Genomic DNA, 22,439 nt, shown 5'->3' with positions numbered 1-22,439 from the left:
GAATAATGTACATCTGTCATAGCATGTTACAGCAGAAATGTCTTATGTCTAAACTCTTCAGCTTCACATACCTCTTAAAGTCAATAGATTAATAGTCGTATTTTGATTTTAGGTAGCTTGATGTGACTAAATGCTGAATGGATTTTAAATGATCAGAAAATGTTTTAGTAATGTTTTAGCAACAGTTCTAGCACCTCAGGAAATACTATTAGAGGAAAGGATCAATCAAAAATGAACATAAAATAAATCATTGTTTACTCACCTTCACGTCGTTCTAATCCAGTATGCAGGTTTTTGAGTTTTTGAGAATTCAATATGCAGATATTGCTATTTATGGTGCGTTCACGTGCTATGGAAAATATGATATTTTCCACTTGTGAACTGGTATTTACCAGTGTGTTGCGTTCAAGTGCTTTTGTTGTCGTAATGTGGTAAAAAGATGGAGATCCAGACCTGTTATTTAGCTAAAACTATTTTAGATTGCTTAAGTCATCTGCTACAGCAAGAAAATGATTTATCAAAACTCAAACGTAAATAATATATGCTGTATATTTTCTAGATCATGAATAGTACATATTTTTACCATTCACAACTCTTGCGTTGCTCTCTGCCATTTTGAAAAGGTCAAAGGTAATCTCATCTCGGCAACTCGTGCATCAAAATATTCTACGAGTTGCCCAGTGGAAAATACCACATGAGGGGGTGTTCATGTGCATTTTCCATGTCGGCTTTTGGTATTCACCATAATTACCATAGCACGTGAACGCACCATTAATCACACTTCAATGACCAAAAAGGTTGTGTCACGTATTGGTGCTGCAATGATCGCAAGATGCAAGAAATTCAATAACAAAGTCTTCACTTTAACATTTCCACGCAAACATAAATGTTACAAACAACGAATTGAGGAAACTAAGGGCTTAAATACACAGTAAACGAGGGAACTAAATGAACCACAGGTAAACGTAATCAGTCACTAAGGAAACTGACTCGCAAACAGAAATCAGGCAAAGCAGAACAGGGAACAGAATGAAAACCAAACCAAAACAGAAACATAGCTGCAAGCAGCGATGACGGGCCCAAGCCGGTGACTTTATAAAAGGTCCACGGCAGGCAATATGTTTCTAAAGCGGGTAAAAGTGACATACCTCCTTCTGTCAGTTGGTGGCACTATGACTTTGACTCACACAATAGTCACATCCATGTGATCGGCCTCTTACAACGAACACACAGCTGACGTTTCATCAAAATCAGTCAATGTATGCAAAAGTTATAACACACTTCCTGCTTCCCTTTTCTCGCCATGAATTAGTTGCCTTCCTGTTGAGCTGGCGTATGACGTGCTTGTTTGGCCCGAAGAGATCTATGAAGTGTATGAAGTTTGGTTACTGTAGGTCACCTGTAGTAGGTGTAACGGAGTTAAAAATGTACTTTATTAATTCAAATATCCAATTTATGTTTAATTTAGTTTAAACCATATTTTAATTATCATTTAATGATTTATGGGGTATTTGTGAATTTTATCTTAATGCGTTTCATTTATTTATCATATTGCTATTGTTTCCTGCAGAGATGTCGTTGCTGCACTGCGCCTCTATACGCTAATTTCACGCAGCCGCCATTTTGAAATCGAAAGCGAGGCTCCGGTGGGAAGAACCCCGGAGGTACAGATAGACAACAGTGCCTTGGACTACCAACCTGAAGCTGCTGCCGCGATTTACACTATTGGATGTAAACGATTTACACTAAACGGAGGCTCTGCAGTCCATGTTGAGTGTGTAAATTCTGTTATTCAATGAATAGGAGCAGAGGTGCCGATAGAAGGAAACAGTAACCAGAAGCCAATTAATGTGATATTGTCTTCTGCAGGTATGTGTATCTTTGTTAGATGTTATACTTTTTTTTGTTATCCGTGTTTGTTAAGAGTTGAATGAAATGCCATACTTTGATGTGATATTTGTGTATGGTAGAAAATGAGGTCTACTACTGACAACAGTGTTTTGTGTTGCTGAGGAGCAGAGGTGCAGATAGAAGGAAACAGTAACCAATTAATGTGATATTGTCTTCTGCAGAGCAAATAAATATTGGAAAACCCGTCAGCTGAAGTCGTGTCTCTTCATACCCTTCCACATCTGTTACATAGGTGAAAAGGGATGTGCCGCAGAGCCCCTCAAAAACAACCATATAAAAGGGTGCGCAAAATTTCATCTTGTATTTGCAACTCAGAGAATTACAAAACAGGTAATGCATTCTGGAAAAAGCTGAATTTTTTTCTAGTTAAAAATGACATGAATGTCTTTAAATTTCAATTAATTTAAATTCTACTTCTTTACATTCAATTTCAATTCCATAACCTGTTGTACGCCTCAATTCAAATTCAATTCTGAATGGTGCAAAACGATGGTGTATAGAGAGAGACATGCTTAAATATCCTAAAAATCAGCTTACAGCAAGTTCTTCAGATATTTGACATGATTATGAATATATGAATCTGATGCATGTGTAAAACAGAAGTCCATTTCTGTTATCTGTGGTATGTCGTGTAGTGATTTTGAGAGCTTGAGTTACATGAAGTTCAGCAGCTGGCATACTATCGGCAGCAGTGAGTAGCAGCCCTGTCATGACCCCGGTTTAGGCCTGTCATGCTGCTAAATCAGACCTCAGATTAGCTCCCCGCCTCTGAAATGACAGCTGTACCGGATACAGATCCATTACGCGGGAATGAAGGTATGGAAGCTTCAGAGAGACGAGTGATAGTGGAAACAGTGAACTGTGCCAATAGGAAGAGTTTGATCCTAAGCAAGATACTGGAGACACTATCAACACACACTGTGTGCTTAATATAGCAACTGACATGTGCAAGACATACCTCTCTCTCACTGCTCAAATATCACAGGCCTGTTACTCTGAGGGGCTTTAGGGTGGGTGTGCACCGACATCGCATTCTGTTCTTCAGCTTGTACTCTTTCATTTCCCGCTCCTCTCTCTCTTTCTCTCTTCATCCCCCTCTTTAACCTGTCCTCCTGTCTCCCCCTCCAGTCTCTGTCCTTGGCAGAGCAGTGTGTGGTAATCCTATTACTCTTGTGCGAAAACCAGCTGAGAGAAAGAGAGGGAGATGGAGAGAGGGTGAGTGGGAGAGAGGGATTGTCAGTTCTGTTATAGTGGTGAGAAGACAAAAAGCGCTTTAAACTATGGAACATGACCCTAAAGACCGAGGGAAGAATACAGAGAAGAGAGAGGAGGGGCACTAAAGGGAGATGATGAGATTCCTGACAGTTGGAGCGCCAAACTTGAAAATAAACATGTTCTTTGATGACAAAGAGCCCATTGACATGCTCTCTCGTCCTTTCAATCTCACACGGACACACAGATATAGAGAAACGCAAGCAGATAGGCTAAAACATCTAAAACAGTTTAGTTTTTCTTGTAAATTTTCAAATTGTAATTCTTCATCTGTGATCATCAGTACACATAAGTCTCCAGCAGAAATGCCTTCTTTTCTAATAACATTCAGGACAAAATAAATAAAATATTCTGGCCATATGGCAACAGTTATGTTGTCTGGTTGACTTATTTCTGTTTATATACAATTCTTATATCATTTTATTTGGTCATTTTTGGTTCAGCATATTTACTATGAAATGGCAGCATGTGAGAATAAGATTTTTTTTAATCCCATTTTCTACATTCGCCATTATGGAAAATTACTACTATGAAATTTAAATAAAATGCAAAAAAATATCGATTTTTTCAAGCAACAATGTCAAGTAAATATTGGATGTCCAATGTACTCGACATTTGCACTCACTGAGCAGCATTTTACAGCAAAATATTACACACATTGCATGGTGAAATAATCACAACGAGTCTAACATTAAAGGGGTGGTTATGATTTCACTTTTCTAACTTTAGTTAGTGTGTAATGTTGCTTGTTTGAGCATATACAACATCTGCAAAGTTACACTCAAAGTTCAAAGCAAACATCACGAACCCTAAAATTTACATAAACCCCACCCCCAATTTATAGATTATCAAGACAGAATATGCTAATCAATGACTAGAAGATAACTACACATAAGCTACATAAATGTACTAACCATTCAGAAATTGTGTCTACATGTTGTCACTTCTTCTTGAGTCTCTCCATGTTTATTTGAACATAAAAGGCTAAACGTTTGTGAAATTTTCAGTGTTTGTCTGTGTGAGGTAAACAAAGCTCTTGAAGCTCCGCCCTCTGTGCCGGAAGCAGCAGCTCATTTGCATTTAAAGGGACACACACAAAAACGGTGTGTTTTTGCTCACCCTTAATAAGTGACAATTTTAACATGCTATATAAAAATATTTGTGGGGTATTTTGAGCTAAAACTTCACGTACACACTCATCAGAGGGACATCAGAGATTTATTTTACATCTTGTGAAAAGGGCATTATACCACCCCTTTGATGTGTAAGCTGCTTCATAAAAAAACATTAAATACATGTCGTTTATCACTCATTTAATGACAATATTATGTTAAAAAAATGACTAATTATGGTATTAAACATATATTATTAATTATTTTAGTCAGATTTTACTTCATTTTTATTAATTTTTTATTATTAATTTCATTATTAATATTTATATTATTCTTGATTAGTTAGGTCAAGATTTTATATGCAGTAGACACAGGAAATGTGTTGTTCTTGTTTTTATTATGCAACATTGATTAAAAAAATTATATTTAATATTTGATGTGATGTCCAGTATACTTAAATAGAATTTGACATTTGTTCTTCCCACATAAAAACAAAACAAAACAGAATTAAAATTATTTGAAATATTTGCTATATGCAGCAATTACATTTTTCATAATTAAACATTACTTGTTTTGTAAAGTTTTCTATTTCGTGAATTGAATTCTACCAATCTAATTTTTAAAGCGTTGGCCTCTCCTTCCATCCCTTGTTTTTGAGGAATCACTTCACTCTCTCTTGCTCAGTCTAACAGATATATCACATTTGTGTGCTTCACTCCACCAGGAGGCCAAAAGATAAAGAGTAACAATGAGGCCCTCTTAAACAGAGTACTCTCTCTTTTACCTTGATAGTGCAAAAGCACTCATGGGTCTTATGAGTGTGCAATGCTATGTATATTTTTAAACACCCATCAGAGCTCTAATTTCTGAGAACAAGCGGTGTCACTCGGGACATGACTTAGTATTGTGAGAAAATATACCTTCATTAGCAGCAAAACAGAGGGAGGAAGAGCGGCTGAACGGTGCAAGGGTGTTGGAAAGCACTGTATCACTCCAGCATCTGTCTGTCACTCCGATTTTAAATGCTGATCATCTCATAAAGAACAACAGGGAAATTGAGCTGGGGGGGGGGGTCCCCATAATGCTGCAACTGCATGAGTCACATGAGAGAAAATCACAGCATTACATTAAACAATGAAATCACAGCATTACATTAAACAATGAAACAACACTGACAAGGCCATTTCACAGAACATGTGCCATATCTTGCATTATTTCGAATTTTAAACTTAATCTCACAATCACTAGTAATACTTTACAATAAGGTCCCATTAGTTATCATAAGTTAATACATTAACTAAAATTAACTAACAATTAGCAATTAATTTATTACAGTATTTATTCATATTATATATTCTTTGTTAATGTTAGTTAATAAAAAATACAATTGTTCATTGTTAGTTCATGTTAGCTCAGGTCAATCATTTTTATCCCTCTTTGATCACCAAAATGACATATTTAAACGTTTTTTTTTCCTTGAAAAAAAGTCTTCATGCCTTAAAATAACTTGAATGTAACTCTGCACTCTTTGCCTCATTTAGTATACGCGGTTCTATGAATATGCAAATTAGCCCCGCCTCCACTCACTGGCACCAGCTCAAAGATACACTCGTGATCACACATTGACATGATTGGTTACAAGGATTGAGACTGTCACTGTTTCACTGAGAAAATACTCAGCAATGGTGTTGACTTATGCATTTGGACATGGTTTGTCTTAAAGCATATTTAAAACACCACATAGACATATAAACAACATTCAAAGCTTGATTTTCACCACAGGGGGACTTTAACAAATATAACTTTTAATTTAAAAATGTATTAGTAAATGTAGAAATTACATTAAGATTAATAAATTCTTTAAAAATAATGTTTGCGCTGAGGCGGAAACGGCTTCCATAGTATAGCACAAATATACAATAGAGTTGGTGAATCCAAACTTTTGACTAGTGCTAAATGTTTCTCACTTCAGCTTTTTCCATGTTTGTGGAAGCCGGTAGACTTGGTGAAAGTGCAGTTGGTAATACCTGAACATAAACACAACTGCGGAGGTGAAGGCACATTGTGTGTCAACATAAACACATAACGTATGAGAACGAGAAGAGTAAGGAACCTTTCTGAGAAACGGATAACCTTGAGTTTATACTGTAACAGATTCGACACAAAGATTTAGGAGAGCGGAGGATGTGGAGGAAGAGAAGGTTGATGGTGCTAAATAATGGTGTGGATGGATAATACAAGTGAAGGAAACAGTACAAGGATGAATAGGATGTATTGTGCTTTGGCAGAGAGATAAGATTTTGTTTGTTTTTGTGTTTAACTTCCCTATTTTATTAATGATATGAGCATCCCTCCATCTTTTTTAAAACTCCCTTCAACTTGCAAATACTGTTGAAGACATTTCAGCAAACTCAGAAACAGAGATAGACAGGTGAAGAGAGAAGTAGAAGAGTGTGAGACAGAGGAAATGAAAAAAATATGAAGAAATTGTGTGTAAATACAATAGACTGTATTTATTGTCTCTGTGGCCAAAGGAAATTGCCCATCCCAGTAACTGCTCTTGTTTTCTTTCCTAGGGGAAAGAAAACAGGGGGTGTCTCGGACAGATGTGACAGCACTGGATATTTCCAAAACACACACACACACACACGGACTGCAGCAGCAGCAGAAACATTATGGAGCAGAGATGCTTATCTGAGGTACGTCTGTTTCCTGTGACCAGAAATGCCTGCTGACACTCTACAGCCTGACTAGCACAAATAACAACAAGAAGCACAATCATGAGAACCGCTAACACGCGTAACAGCTCATAGCACATAACAGCGGTTTCCTCTCAAAGGAAAGGGCAAATGATCAGGTTAAGGCTCATAAAACACAGGCCATCATGTCAGTCTTCTCTTTACCTTTCCATCACTAATTTGATGAATTGTAAAAAAAAAAAAAAAAAATGCAGCAGTGTGCTATTCTCACAAATATTTTATGTTAGCCTGGCTGATATGACAGTCATCTTGGATTTATAGTGACGCCTAGTGGAAAAAATGCAGATTCATGAGAAGCAACATTATTAAAGATTATTCACAATTAGCCATTATTAATGAATTCTGTTAAAAAAAAGTGTCTAATGATGGGGATTACTGCAATTAGGTGAGAAGAATATGGCTGGTCATCTGATATATATTTATATATATATATATATTTATATATTTTTTCTCAAAATGAAAAAAAAAAAACCCACGTTTTAAGGATGGATAATATTACGTGGGGCAACTTTAAATATATTTTGTGCCAACCCTCCTCAGTCCCTTGTTTTCTAGCAGTAGGATGTGCTAATCTAGAACAGGAGACATGCTACACTGCGCATGAGAGACACCACATTTACTCAAAAACTTTTCATGAGGGAGGGAAGGGGGTCCTTTTATGGTTCAGGTGCTTAGCTTTAAAACAGGATGTATATGCTTGAGCAGATGGATCACATTCAAATCATACAGGAAACAAACATACATACACACTTTCTCACACTGGCAGTGCCACTGCAATATTCTCATTCTCTCTCAGACTCATGCACGTGCCAGCAGAATTCAATGGATTGTGGTCAATAGGCCATGCAATTCTGTTTTACTTGTAATCTTCATCTAATCATTGGAAAGAAAATAGAGGAAGAAAATGAGGAAGGTCATGTTATGTGTTTCTGATTGAATATTTAAAGGGACAATTCTATCATTAATTACTCACCCTCATGTCATTTCAAACCCATAAGACTTTTGTTCATCTTTGGAACACACATTACGATATATTTAATGAAATCTGAGAGCTTTCTGTCCCTCCGTTGACAGCTATACGCAACTACCACTTTGACGCTTATAAAAGCTCATAAAGAGATCGTAAAACTAATCAATATGAATATGTCTCTTCATAAAATTTAGACTAAACCACTCAATTCATATGGATTAGTTTTACAAACTCTCTTTATGAACTTTTTGAAGCATCAAAGTGGTAGTTGCGTAGCTGTCAATGGAGGGACAGAAAGCTCTCAGATTTCATAAAATATTCATTTGTGTTCCGAAGATGAATGTAAGTTTTACGGGTTTGGAACAACTTGAGGGTGAGTAAATGATGACAAGTTTAATTTTTGGGTGAACTAACTCTTTAATACTTCTCATCTTCCCAGTTGCCTATACACTGAAAAAAAAATGATTTTTGCTGCTTGTTCAAATTGCTTAATTAAAATTAGCTTAAGCAACACAATTGCTTTACATTTTGTCCAAACTTAATTTGATTGTGTCCAATCTGCTTAAATATATACAATTTAAGTTTACTTAATCCATTTGTGTTGGATTACATGAATGATTTGTGTTGCATTAACTGAAACTGGGCGGTGCATGTTAATTCCCAGCATGCTTTGCATATGTCTGAATTACGAGAGAATAAATGTTGAAATGAAGTGTTATTTTATATTTTTTTGAGAAAATGAGAAAAAGTTAGTGTGTAATTGTGTTTAATGTTCAATTACATTGGAATTATTAGAACCATTTAAATTACATTTACCATTGGTTACCATTGTGGAGAAGAGTGGAGCATTTGGTTAGGCTGTGGACCGATTCAACTGTGATTATAGCAACTGCTGTTGCTGAAGGTGCATGTACACCTTAGCATTTAGGATGCTAATAAGTACTATAGGTAGCTAAATGCTTGCTATTTACTAGAAAGTGAGTTGTGTGATGCTAAAATACATTAAATCTTCATTGGATAAATGAATATGAATTTGAATACCGGAATTACCCAATCAGGGAGCATTTTAAAATTCACTTTGAAACAACTTAATTGGTTAACTTAAAATGACTTAATTCCATGATGTTGAAGTTACATGAATAAATTATGTTTGTGTAACTTAATTGGTTTATGTGGGACCGATGTACACTATCAAATCATGTAAATCCAACACACTTTTTTTTTCAGTGTAGATGCCATTCCTGGGAGCCATGGATGAAATGTAGTTTCATGAAATTATTCTGAAAATATGTATGGCTCGTTCTTTACCTGTATCTATTAAACTCTTATCTATATATATGTTATAATATATATATTTTTTATTAATGTAAATTTAAACAGAAAATGACTTGAATACACTTCTATAAATACATATTTTCAGTCTCTGAATTAAATAAAAAAACTTTTCTTTTTGTGTGTGTGTGTGTGTGGAGCAATTTTGTTTGAAAAAACGATTAAAAAACTCTTTATGCGGCAAATCAAAGTAAGTGTGGAGACTCCCGAGAAAAGGATCCCTTATGACTGTGTCGAGATCTTTTAAAAATAAACTATCATCACTGATTTTAGAAAAATTTGTATTCAGGTCAAATGTAGAAATAACCCTATCATAAAACGTCTTGATTCACGTCAAAATGAATGATCATGAAATTATGTATATATATATATATATATATATATATATATATATATATATATATACCATTACACGTATAAAACGTTTCCATAATACATCTGTTGATACATAATTTTTGACATTTTGTTTTGATAGAACATGTTTGAGTGGCCCTTAGAGTTCAGTCTTTGATCTTGCGGGATAAATTCCGGAAATCATTATTGCACTATTACCTCTCGATGGGGGTAGACAATTATCATTAAATGAAAGAGTAAGAGGGCTAATTAACTCGAAAAACACTTGTTGCTGACGTTCACTGGGACGATGACGCTGAATTTCAAGTTCTCTGCAGCTCGTAGGACGCGGATGTGATGTCATCACGGACAGTGGCTATGGCGGTCTCCATAACGACGCCTCGTGCTGCAGTGACGCCAGCCCCGCTCGTGGTGAGGGGGCGTGACTCAGCCAATGCCCGGGCACCCCTCCCGCCCCATTCCCCTCCTTCCCCCGACCGTGTGGGCGGCCCCGTGCGGCAGCAGCGAGCGAAACACGACACCCGAGAGAGGGAGGAGAGAGAGAGAGAGAGAGAGAGAGAGAGAGAGATGGGGGGGAGGAGACAGCGAGTAGTTTCAGTGGAGGAAGGAAAAAAAGTCGGTGTGAAAGAGAGAATGGGAAACTGACTGATATACTGCGAATGGCGAGCCTCGGGAGAGCAGATGACAAACTAACACAAGGATAAAATGTTGCGAAAATCATCAACTGGGCACAAGAGCGCGCATATGTAACAGAGAGACACTGAGTGCTGCTTTTCTGCCGTGTTGGGATTGTATCGATCGCTCCCGGGACAGACGGGAAAGCGCTGTTTCGGAACTCAGTTGCACCCCGTCCCGTCGCGCCAGTGGAAGTACTGAGCCGCTTTCCAAACTCAGCGCTGTCGTTCGGGGGGTTTGGAGGAATCGTGTAAAGAGGGCAGATATAGTAGGACGGGAGCAACAAGAGTGCTGAACATTGGACAAAAGTTTGGCCTTTTGGAGACGGGGGAGCGGGAGAGGCCGAGTCTCGCCACCGCTGAACTGACAACTTAACCCAGCTTGCTGTGTGTTAGGGGCAGATAACTTTCACCATGAAAACCCCGGGGGACTCGGGTAAGTTACCAGGCATTCATTAGTGCTGCCACAACTTCTTTGACTTGTGAGTTTGTTGAGCCAGTGCATCAAAAGTACGGATTTTACATCAGCCTTATGTATCATTAAGTGTCAAAACTGATAGTAAACTGACAACTGACTTTACTTACAACTTACTTCTTTTTTTTCTTCTTTTTTTAGAAAAGTTGACTGTTTTTCCAGGGCTTATTACTCTGACATACCAACTGATTTAATACTGATTTCTATTTTTACATTATCAGGTTCATCTAATATATTTGTAACTCGTGAGCTTGAAAGGCAGTTTTCACTTATAATTAATAATGCGGTTAATTGTCCATTCATTTAAATAACCTAAAGTATACTCTAGCCTACTCTAGATAATTAGTCGAGCTCAGCGTGTCCATTCTAGTAGTTCTAATGTTAACAAGTCCTCAAGTTTGCGGTTTTACTTTAAATAGTTACATTCAAACCTAATGAACGCTTCATTAGCCTACTGTTTCTTTCAGTCCTGTCAGCGCAAAACGCACTAAACCTGTTGAATGGCTACTACCGGTACTTTAAAACAGCAGCTTGTACTTTTGTCGTTCGTTGAAATATGTCGAAATCGATGTTGTGAATCCCCCACAAAATGTTAAAGAGTTTTCTCCCCTAAAATGTTCCTCCGTGCACTCTGCGCGTGCCAGCTGTGTGCAGCTCAAGCGCGAGCTTTGAACCAGTAGCATGGCACATTCAAAATGGAAGCCCCGCTTTTCCACCAGGGTATTTAATAAAAGTTTTCACTACTTGGTTTACGACTAGACCACTTTACAGTCGGCCCTGCTTCTAGGCAGGCCTTAAAGCTTGTAAATTGCAGCGAAGCCTAATAATACAGAGCTGCGCACTAATTTCCCTTTAGGTGTTGTATCGCCTACTTTTATGATGAATGCTTTCCAGTAGTTTGAATTCACTTTAATCACTGTTAGCATACTTGCCGTAAGTATTCATTTTTTAACATGTATCCACTTGTCCAGTATGTACTTGTGAAGTTGTTACTGTCCCGCCAACTACAGGAAGTTTCAGTAGCCGTGTTCAGGAGGCCTATTGTGGCATGTTTGGGAATCCATGTTGAGACACTCACACTCTCCCCTTCTCTCTCTCTCTCTCTCTCTCTCTCTCTCTCTCTCTCTCAATCACAACAAATTCTCTCACATCACGATTTTCTCAGCGGTTGTACCCCGCCACCCACGTTGCTCTAAGTTTAACGGATTTTAACTATTACATTCCATCAACACTCGAGCGCGCGACGTCATAAACAAAAGTGTGCGCGCGAGATGCGTTGTAGACTGGGCTTTATGAAGTTCATCGTGCTCTGTGTGAAGTCTGAGCAGCACGTCATGGTCACTTTCACTTTTATAAACCCTGCCCTCCCCTCCCCTCCCTTATAAGTTAAGCTTGTGTTTTTTCCCTCGACCCCAAATTTTTGTATTATGCAGTGCTGTAAATTGCAATTACTTTTGTGTATAATCTTTTAATTTAGTGAATGACGGTGATATCATGGCAAAATACAAATTATTATATCTCAAATCCCTTTAGTCTAGTGCCAAACTTGCATTTTCAGAAACTGAAAGCCAGGTTTAGCCTAGCTAAAGCAATTTCTTTAATAATATTAATAAATAATAATACTTATAGTCCTAAGACTGCTCACTTGGTTGCCTGTGTGTGCATTTAAACTCACTATAGTGCTAGTCATTTTAAATAGCCATGTAAATAGTGCTGATTAGCCCAGAATGTGTCCCACAAACCTGCAAGGATCATTCCTTCAAATTCATTTCAACGTAATTTTTTGGGAAGGGCCTGAAAGAAACATATTACCTCATAATTTCTATATGTGCTCTGATGCCAATGTCAACACATGAAAACCACATTTCACTTTCAGCTGTGATTCGTTTAGACAACATCGTCCAAACTTGGAGTGGAGTGCCCTATATGGAGTACATTTTTAATTAAGCAAGGTGTGTAAAGTCAAAATTTTATGAAGGTTTAACGGTGACCTCTTGACCTTCTCTAATAGACCTAAATCGTGTCACACATCTTAAATCCACAGACGATGCGAATTTGTATGTTGACTTTATGAATTTGAACGTCAGTAATTAAATGCAGAGACTGGATGCAATGTTGCTTTAAGTCAGGTGGCAATAACTACTACAAGCACCTTGTGGTTTTATCAGTCTACGGCTGTGCAGGCCACATTCTGACCTCGATAGTTACGAGGTGAACTCAGCTGCTGAGTATGCAAGAGAGCGAACGAGCAAGTGAGTGAGACGAAGATACAGTACTGAGTATAGGATGTGGTTTCCAAGTGCTTCATTCTCTATCAGATTTTAGTATCTTTTCAGTCTGTGTTCTTACCTGCAAACACCCACAGCGGTATAAATTCGTATTGCATTTCGTTGAGAGAGCATTTTCTCTGAAAGCCGTGGTTTGTTATGAGAACAGGAGGTGATGGCAGCGTCAGTATGGTGTGCATCCTGATAAAAGTCATGTGTGTGTCTGTCAGTCCTTAACACTGACACTATCGAAAGCATCAAAAAAGCTCTCGCCACATGAATCACATTAGATATGAGACACTGCTCTTATCACTTCCTCACTCTCTGACTGCCACTTTGCATGAATTCAGAGAATGATGCGCACCTCTTCAGACTTTTTTTCTTTTCCGGGTGGTGTGTGTCTGCACAAACAGGCATTAGCTGACCCTGGCTGATCTCATTTTCTCTGTAACATCTGAAAGTGTCTGTGGTTCAACTATGGTCTACCCATCAGGCCTCAGTGTGTATTTAGTACGGCATTATCCTGAATAGACTAACTCTGTAATTTGTGCGCTGTCTCATGAGATTGTCGCTAGTGAAGAGTCAGTGGTTAAGATTGCAGCTTTAATATGTAATATTGCCTTATTTCTCATAGAGATAAGTTTTACCCATCAGTGTCAGAAATGTATTCAATATTATTATTTTTCATCTTTGAGGTCATATACACTGTCTGTGGCATCCTTAAATTAAGTTTACTTTAATCAATTAATTAAAATACATGTTCAGTCTGAATAATTAAACAAGCTATTAACCATAAAATAAATTAATATCATCTATTTGATATCAACTATTTTATGTGATTAATCTAGCTAATCAGTGCTAGAATAAAATATTAAGAACTATATCAGCAGATTGTCTGCCCAATCTCGAGTGTGATAATAAACAAGAAGATAATACATTTAGACAATATTGCCAATGCCAGTTTTGTCTAACAGTAGTGGTGTTTAATTTTTGTATGAATCAATGTTTAAGCAAATCAGTTGACTGAATGATTCAATGACGTCCTCATAAACACAGTCCCTTGTTTTGTTCCTGGGTCAATCAGTGTTGTTGAATGAATCGGTTGAGTGAATAATTCAAATACTCCGTCCATCGTAAAGAACTCCGCTCGCCCAATCATATTCTAATTCTAATGTTGCATAAATAAAATCAGGCTATATCAAAACTAGTGTCCGACCGATATTGGTTTTTTGATGGCCGATGCCGATATCTTAGAGAGCAGTGTGGCCAATATAAAGCCTATACATAATTTATATTTATTTTAATTAATATTTAATAAATTGTAAATAAATATGAAATACATTTTTAAAATAAATCATTAAAATAATGCTGCATGTTTGCTAAATATTGACGGTAAATGAGAAAGTATTATAGCCTATTGTTTGCCTGTTACTAATAATATAAAAGCAAACGCTATATTTTTTTCGCATACCGTTTACTTTCTTTGTTTAACAGTTTTACCTAATAACATATTAGATATGACTGTTAAACAGAGACTATAAAGTTTAAACTAATGAAGACGGATAATGTGAGCACTGTGTGATCAGACGCTGCCGTTCTCAGGCAATCTCAGCGCCACCCGTCAAAATAAAAGTCCCGCTTCTAACACATCGGCCAATTAGAAAAACGTATCGGCCAATGCCAATATTTAAAAAAAAAAAGGGCTGTGGCGATATATCGGTCGACCACTAATCAAAACTAATCACATTTTGACCTGATCTGACCTAAACTGACCTAGTTAATATCAAATCCTGGCTCAGTTTGTGTTTTGCTTATGTTTTTGTGAGTGTGTCATTGTCATGCTCACTGTTAGCCGGTTTTCTTGTAGTTGTAATAGATTGTTAATTTGGAATAATTAGCAGCCTTTTATCGCTCGTTCACATTGTCACACAGGAGACCATGTGCTCTATTTTAGTCAGTGTTATGCAGCCGCCTCAGTCTTTCAGGTCTCTCTGGAACCAGTTCAACATCAGCAGGCACCTCTCTGTGTTTACATGCTTATGTATCCTGTTCGGCAGCATGTGCTTGTGTTTGTTCGAGACAATCAGCAAGCCAGCGTGTTTTGTATTTTCCGCACTGCCTGGTTTCCCATCAGGCCCATCAAACGGTTGCTCCGTCATGCTATTTCTCTGTACACAAATGGAACGCCTGTAAATGTCACACACATTGGCAGGATTTTTCATTGACATTGATGTGTGAGACTGTATTAAACACTGCAGCGATACAGTTTGTACTTTTTTATTCTTACACTGCTCGCCTTGGGACAACTTGTACCTCGATTTGGGAGCATTGGGAATAAATGTTTCACTGGAAGTGTACGGATGGTGTATTTCTAGGGATGAACGAGGTCCTTAGGGGTTGAATAGTATTTTGTTTGTTTTTACCCCTGGAGAACAATAATGGTGTGTCCACCATCAGGGGAGCACAGTGGTTTGTGTGTGTTTGCCATGTCAGTGGGTTACGGGGGCAGCGTAGAATACGAGCGAGAGCGTCCATGTGTTGGAGTCATTTATGGACTGACAGCAGCACAGAGGCCCCTGTGTATGATCGGGGGGAGGGGGGAACGTGTGAGTGTGTGTGATATGACCCTGACCTCATGACCTTTCATAGCTGCACCCCTTAACCCTGCATTCCACAACACGCCCCTGCCCCCGTTGGTCACATGCCACGCAGCCAATGGCATGAGGGCCTGATTCCATCTCCTCAACCGCATATGATACTCAAGAGTAGCGCATGAACCACGTCAGCCTGGTTTCATTTCCTTATCTAATTTCCTAAATTCTTCTGTGTAATTCCCCATTTCTTCAAATCAGAAGTACTACAGATTTACAATATTTGATTAAGGTTCCGGTTCGCTTTAGTTAGTGAGGTCAAATGTCATCGCTCTCACTTTCCTTCCCTTCTGTTCTGTTCTTCCCCTACGAGCATCTGGAGAATGTTAATCATACCAAGGCAAATGTGAGTTTGGTGCATTCTCTCTTTGTACCCAGTTTTCTAGAACAAAAGATCAAGTTGATGATTGAAGTGTTGTGCAGAAAGAATAGTTTAACCGATGCTCTATTATGTGGTTGGATATTTGCATGTCTTTCACAATAGCATACCTCACATATCCGAAGAGCCTTCAGTAGGATGTTCATTAACATGACAAACCACTGAAGATGCTCTCAGAGGCCTATATGAAAGCTTGTAAATCTGTCAGGGTTAGGCTTATTTTTGGGTTTATTCTCATCAGTGCCTTTTGGTTTCCATTCAAGCACAAACCAATTGATCATTGTAAGGATAATTTTGTCGATTTTCAAACAGGGTTGTATTGTTACTATGTCATGTATCCCTGCACACAGACAGTCGGATCGAGCCCAGTGCATTATGGATGTTGAAGTATCGCTATCTTTTTAGCGAATGCCGCAGCCCTTTCCCCGGTTTTCTCTAGACATATATAGCACTAATAAAAAAAAATTAAACAAAAATCACCCTTTTACTGCATAGTGAGGCAAGTTTTATGAAAGTGGTGAATCACTCACAGTAAAAATGAATATGAGAAAAATACACATAATATTGTAGGATTATCATACTTTAAACAAATGTGTATGGTCTTTTTTATGTACCTTAACTTTTTATTTTTTCATGGGTTTTCTAGTCTGGCCTCTTAAACAGTTATGATGGCTGATCACATATTCTGTATAATAAAATAAAGCCATTGACTATTTGTAGCAAACCATACTTAAAGAAATAGTTTTTGTCCATCTTCTCTCATAAATGTTTAAGAAAAAAATTAAGGTAATTTTTTTTTAAATATCACAACAAATGATTTTACATTATATCACTATCAATGCTGATGATACTGAATTATTGTTAATTGTTTATGCCATCCCATGGCATTTAAACATGTGTCTTTATTGATACATTTAGTAAAACCCTGGTTCACTAGCTTAAAACAAAGTAACTGCACTTGGTTTAGAACATACTCTAAACCAAGTGCAGTTACTTTGATTTAAGCTAGTGAACACGACACCGGTTTCAACTGAAAAGGAAAACTTTAAGCGTTTCGGCCGTTTATTTACTCGACAACAGCGGTTTGGGGGCCTGCAAATGCAAGCTTTTTGAAAACGGGTTTCAAAGTGCAATCCACGCATGCGTATTACGTGTTCGCGGGGTGTTTCTTGACAAAGTGACATCGCCAACTACTGACTTGGCATGCAAAACACAGCCTTTTTAGTCATTTCGCAGATCTGTGTGAACGGGCATTATTTTGGCAAGTTTTTTTTTAGTACATACTACATCGTTGTCGTGAAAACATACCCTTAGTCCTGTCACTTTACCTTTCTTTATTTAATTTCTCAGTTGAACTAATCTAAAAAAATCTGCTTCAACATCTAAACGCTTACTAGCAATCACTTCTTTGGCTGCACTTCCGGGATCAACATAAAAAGATTCCCAAGACTGCACAGAATAATAGCTAGCCTGAGTAATACAATTCATTCAAAAATCAGGATAAAATACTTTTTAATGAATGATTTTTTATGAAATTCTGTGTTTGTGAATGTTAATGTGTGCGTTTTATTGAAAAACTAAAGGTTAAGCGACCTTTTCTGCTGATTTTAAACACCTCTTTCCGACCACTGTTTACACTTCAATACTGCAGCTTTCCATTACACTTTCAGAGAAAACCTCCATTAGCCTTTTATTAGACTTGCACATAATTGCACTGTGCAAAGAGATTTTGGACATCTGTTTCCACTCATTTAGGACGCTGCAGAAGAGACTCTTTCCTGTACACTACATATATAGTGAGCCATGTTCATTGATTTTAAATAATGGACAAAGTGTTGATATTGATGGACGTGCCATTGACAACCGATAATGGGGCAATCTTCTCATGGTTGAGCAAACACTCACTCTTGTTAACGCTGACACACATGCTCTCACACTGGTTTGTTTTGCAGAAAAAACGTGGACCTCCCACATTCCTGCTCAAAGCTTAAATCACTGCAGCCTGTGTGGCATTACTCATTCCAGGAAAAGCATTCTGCCAAACACACACACTCATTTACTCAAGCACTAACTCTCACACATCGAATCACATTCTTGGAAAAGCTCGCTTCTTTAGGCATTTCTGAACACGGATGCTTCAGACCTTGTTTTGAACACAGATAGCGTTCTACAGATGCGGCTCACACACACACACACACACACACACACACACACACACACACACACACACACACACACACACACACACACACACACACGTTTAACTTTTAGGTCATGTCAGTCTTTTAACATGATTTGAAATCTTTTTCTCAGTAAGATTAAAGCTTCAACTGTGTTTTGGACTGTGTTTCCCTCTGTCACATTGTAGTTGTTTTCCCCGAGACGTTTTGTGCTGCTCATTAGCGGTAAGCTCCTGTTGGATTGTGTGTTTTGGGTCCAGACTGTCATCAGGAGCTTCTGTGCTTCAACCTGATGAAATTCAGCCTGCTGTGGAAGAATGTTGCTCTGTGTATGTGTGTGTGTGTGTGTGTTGGGAGAGAGAAATGTAATACAGGTAGTTTACAGAGGCTGCATTGTCATGAGCATGACTCAGTGCAACACCTGCATTGTGCGTATGTGTGTTTTTCTGAGTGCAGCGTCCAGTGACGTTGAGATGTTAACTGATGTTAAGTGCTGATCATAAGCTCTTCAGATAAGATTAGGTGTGTTTTGCTCACAATACACTCTATATATGTGAGACGGTTTCCTTTTTCTTTGTTATCCACCTTTGATTCACTCCCCGTGAATCCCTGGGTGACTGTTAAAACGTGTCGGTTTTTGTTGTTGTGCTGCTACAAGGTGTGAGTAGGTCAGGTTTTGCCTACATTGTGTGGCTCAGATGCCCCTTTTTAAGGATACCGATAGTTAAATTGTAAAAATAGGTTTATAAAAATAAAGAAAGAAAAAGTATTTGGTTTAGTATTATATATTTTAATGATTTTAATAGTATAAATAAAAACTATAATACATATTATTAACTCATAATGAAATCAATGAATGTCAATAGAAAGTCTTCACAGTGATAGAAAAACAAAGAAAAAATGTAAGACATTTTTTTTCTTTTTTAAAGTAAGCTAAATAATGTTTTTTTTTTTTTTTTACATTTTAGAACTGTGAAAAGTTTTCTTTTAGCAGTAGCAATAGGGCTAGTTTGTAGTGATTAGCTTAATATGAAAACAATAGATTTTCTGTGGTATGACCTCATTTAGCTAGTTAGGTAAATGTAACAGTGTATTGAGTTTGTGATAATGCTATTCAAATTCAAATAATAATGAAAGTCAGCGCGCACACACTTTTATTCATTATATACACATTACACTCACACTAAACCTGTATGTGTTTGTGTGGTCAGTCAACTGCCGGGAATTCAAATGCTGTCTGGCGCCACTTTAACACCCCACCCCACCCCCTCTCCTCCGTACCCCGTTCTCTCTCTCTCTCTCTCTCTCTCTCTCTCTCTCTCTCTCTCTCTCTCTCTCTCTCTCTCTCTCTCTCTCTCTCTCTCTCTCTCTCTCTCTGTTTCTGTTCTTCTTTTCATGTGTTTAGACCTGTTCAAGAGCTTACTGGAGTTTTTTTTTAAAAACTTTGAACCAGTTTGTCACTGGCATTTACGGCACTCACTTTCTAATTCATCGGTTAGGGTGTGTATGTGTTTAGTCAAGGGATGGTCTGTGTGTGTGCGTGTAACGTATTGGATATGAGCAGGCGAGTGTGTGCATGTGCACCTGTGCACTAAGTACTGATAATCATATGAAGGCCTGGATGGAAGACAGGTGGAAAAGGTTTTCAGAGCTGCGAGCAGAGGATGTCCTATACCCTCGCATAGGGCTGGGCGATATGGAAAAATGTTTTATCACGATATGTTTTTCCATATTGATCGATCTCGATTCTTATCACGATATGTAGTTTTTGCAGATGTTGCCAGTGTAAGGGATATCCTGAAGCTTGAAGAAATAAGAGATTCACTGAAACTTTCGAATTAAATTTAATAACATAAAAAAAATAAACAATATACCTTCCAATGATGAGGTCTTCATGCAGACCAAGGATTCACATTACCAGGGTTCATACACATTTTAACCAATACTTTTCCATGACTTTTTCGACACATTTCCATATGTATTCCTGAAAATGTCATTATAAGACTAAAAAAGTGTTAAAGTTTACCCTCAGAGGTTTAACACGCACAGCCACAACTGCCTGGTGCTTGGCGCCTTTAACATGGCTAGCTAGCGCTGATTCTCCCATATTAGACAGGGCTCGACATTAACCCTTTTCATGTGCTTGTCCGGATTTTTTGTGTGTGTTAATTTATTCTGAAGCAATATTCTCATCAGTGTTCAATCAGCTTTGATATTTAAATCGGCATATTGTAATATCTGCACCTTTAAAGGGCATCCCCTCCCCCAATATTATTAAATGTATGCTTCATCTTTCATTTTAAAATTCCTAAATTTGATCAATAAATTCAATTATTTAGAATAATAAGACACTATGGCTGTTACCCTATATAGGGCTGATCAAATTAAATAATTTACACTTACAAATTACAATTTGCATAAAATAACGCTATGAAATTGATTTAAATATACATATAAGAAACGTTGGAAAGAATGATACTACTTATAAACATAACACTAAACCGCCAGTAGGTGGTGGCAGGCGACCGTCTTAATGAGTGAGTCACTGATTCATTCATTCAAACGATTCGTTCAAACGGTTGATTCATTCAAGAATGAGACAGATGTTTATGAATGGGTCATTGAATCTTTGACTCAACCGATTCGTTCAAAATGCTGAATCATTCAGTAATGAAAACAGTGAGTGTTCTTCTGAGATGTGTCGTGGTTCTGCTGTGATTTTTGTTTAGAACTATTTTCGCTGCTGAAACAGAACAGCCAATATTGCATCTAAAATGTGACTTAATTGTAACTGTTTATTGAACTGTTGTAGGAAATCAATGTCACATTTTCAATCATGATGGTATTCAGGAAAAATAATTGAGGCTGCTTAACATATGTTAAAAATATAAAAACTCCACATTTAGATGTTTTATTGGAAGTATGTTGTTAACAGTGTTTGTGTGTATGTGTGTAAGTTAGATTTCTCTTCGAGAGGCTGCGCGAGCGTAAACAGCGCAACTTTACCGTCAGTAATACATTTATTATCCACAATCGATCGCAACTTACAATAAATGTAATAAAATCAGAATCATTCTCTCGGTTTAGTGATTCCCTGGTTATTTTTGTTTGTTATTGATGTCCTAATCAGGCTGTCCGGTCGGGCAAGTTAAATTATCTTTTACTTGTCCCTAGTTAAAAAAATCCACTTGTCTCCCGGTAAAGCGTTAATGTCGAGCCCTGTTAGAGATGTCAATTATCTAACATAGTCGACATCTCGCTTTTATTATTGTTCCTGGTCGTTTTTGCCATATCCAAACCACGTCCACACAATTGACGTCGTGTTACCTTTTTTTTCAACAATGTATTCGGTCTCGAATGATGTAGAGATGTCGCCTTCACGTTCGGCATTATTTTCGCTGTCCTCAACTTCAGTTTCGCTCATTTTTTCTCCTTTTTCCAAAAATGTCTCCCTCTCTCTGTCTCCTGTTTACTGTAGCCACGGCTGCTCGCTGAGAAGTGGGCGTGTCCTACCGGCATACGGCAGACTCTGATACTGTTGTTGTTGCGCTTACTTTTTCATGTGATATCGAATAATATGTCCCAAGCATATTATCGAAATCGTTCAAAATTTTATCGCGATACCTTATCGAGATCGAATTATCGCCCAGCCCTACCCTCGCATGCCGCCCGCTTGTTGTGTAGAGTGTTTGAGTTGTAATATTCTGTTGCACGTTCATGAAAGGCCGACTGGATTTCAACCAAACAAGCCTTCTGTATGATTATATTTAATGACATAACTGTGCAGATACAAGTTGCTATTTGGTCTGAATGTGAATGTTCAGTTAGTTTTTAAAATGTTTTGAAGCTGAAGTGTGTAATTTGCATTACTACACCGAATAGTGAATAGCAAAAATAGTTACATTAATATTTTAATATTTTTTCAATTTTAAATATTTAGGCACAGATAACATCATTAGCTTAGTATTAAACAATGTGTTCATACTTAAGCTATACTTTGGGGTTAAAATTGCAAAAAAAAAGTTGTCATTCAGTTTATTTTCTATGTTTAAATAATAATAATAATAAAAAATCTAATCTGAAATATTCCAAAGGTTCAGTTT

At 37.5% G+C, this 22,439-nt stretch overlaps 2 protein-coding genes across 2 annotated transcripts in view; one reads left to right on the top strand and one right to left on the bottom strand.

Annotated features, from left to right (window-relative positions):
* The window catches only part of rabac1 (Rab acceptor 1 (prenylated)), a 197,104-nt gene that overhangs the window by 97,556 nt on the left and 77,109 nt on the right, over positions 1 to 22,439 (bottom strand). The gene's annotated exons all lie outside the window — the stretch shown is intronic.
* erfl3 (Ets2 repressor factor like 3) overlaps positions 10,257 to 22,439 on the top strand; it is a 51,902-nt gene continuing 39,719 nt past the window's right edge. Inside the window, exon 1 of the mRNA XM_056241863.1 lies at positions 10,257 to 10,820. Coding sequence (XP_056097838.1) covers positions 10,799 to 10,820 — 22 coding nt within the window. The 5' untranslated portion in view covers positions 10,257 to 10,798. The remainder of the gene's footprint in view (positions 10,821 to 22,439) is intronic.

This window comes from Rhinichthys klamathensis, unplaced genomic scaffold, assembly GCF_029890125.1.
Source record: "Rhinichthys klamathensis goyatoka isolate OS25496 unplaced genomic scaffold, OSU_Roscu_1.1 h1tg000679l_1, whole genome shotgun sequence".
NCBI lineage: Eukaryota > Metazoa > Chordata > Actinopteri > Cypriniformes > Leuciscidae > Rhinichthys > Rhinichthys klamathensis.
The sequence above is the reverse complement of the archived record's forward strand: the minus strand, read 5'-3'. Positions and strand labels throughout refer to the sequence as shown.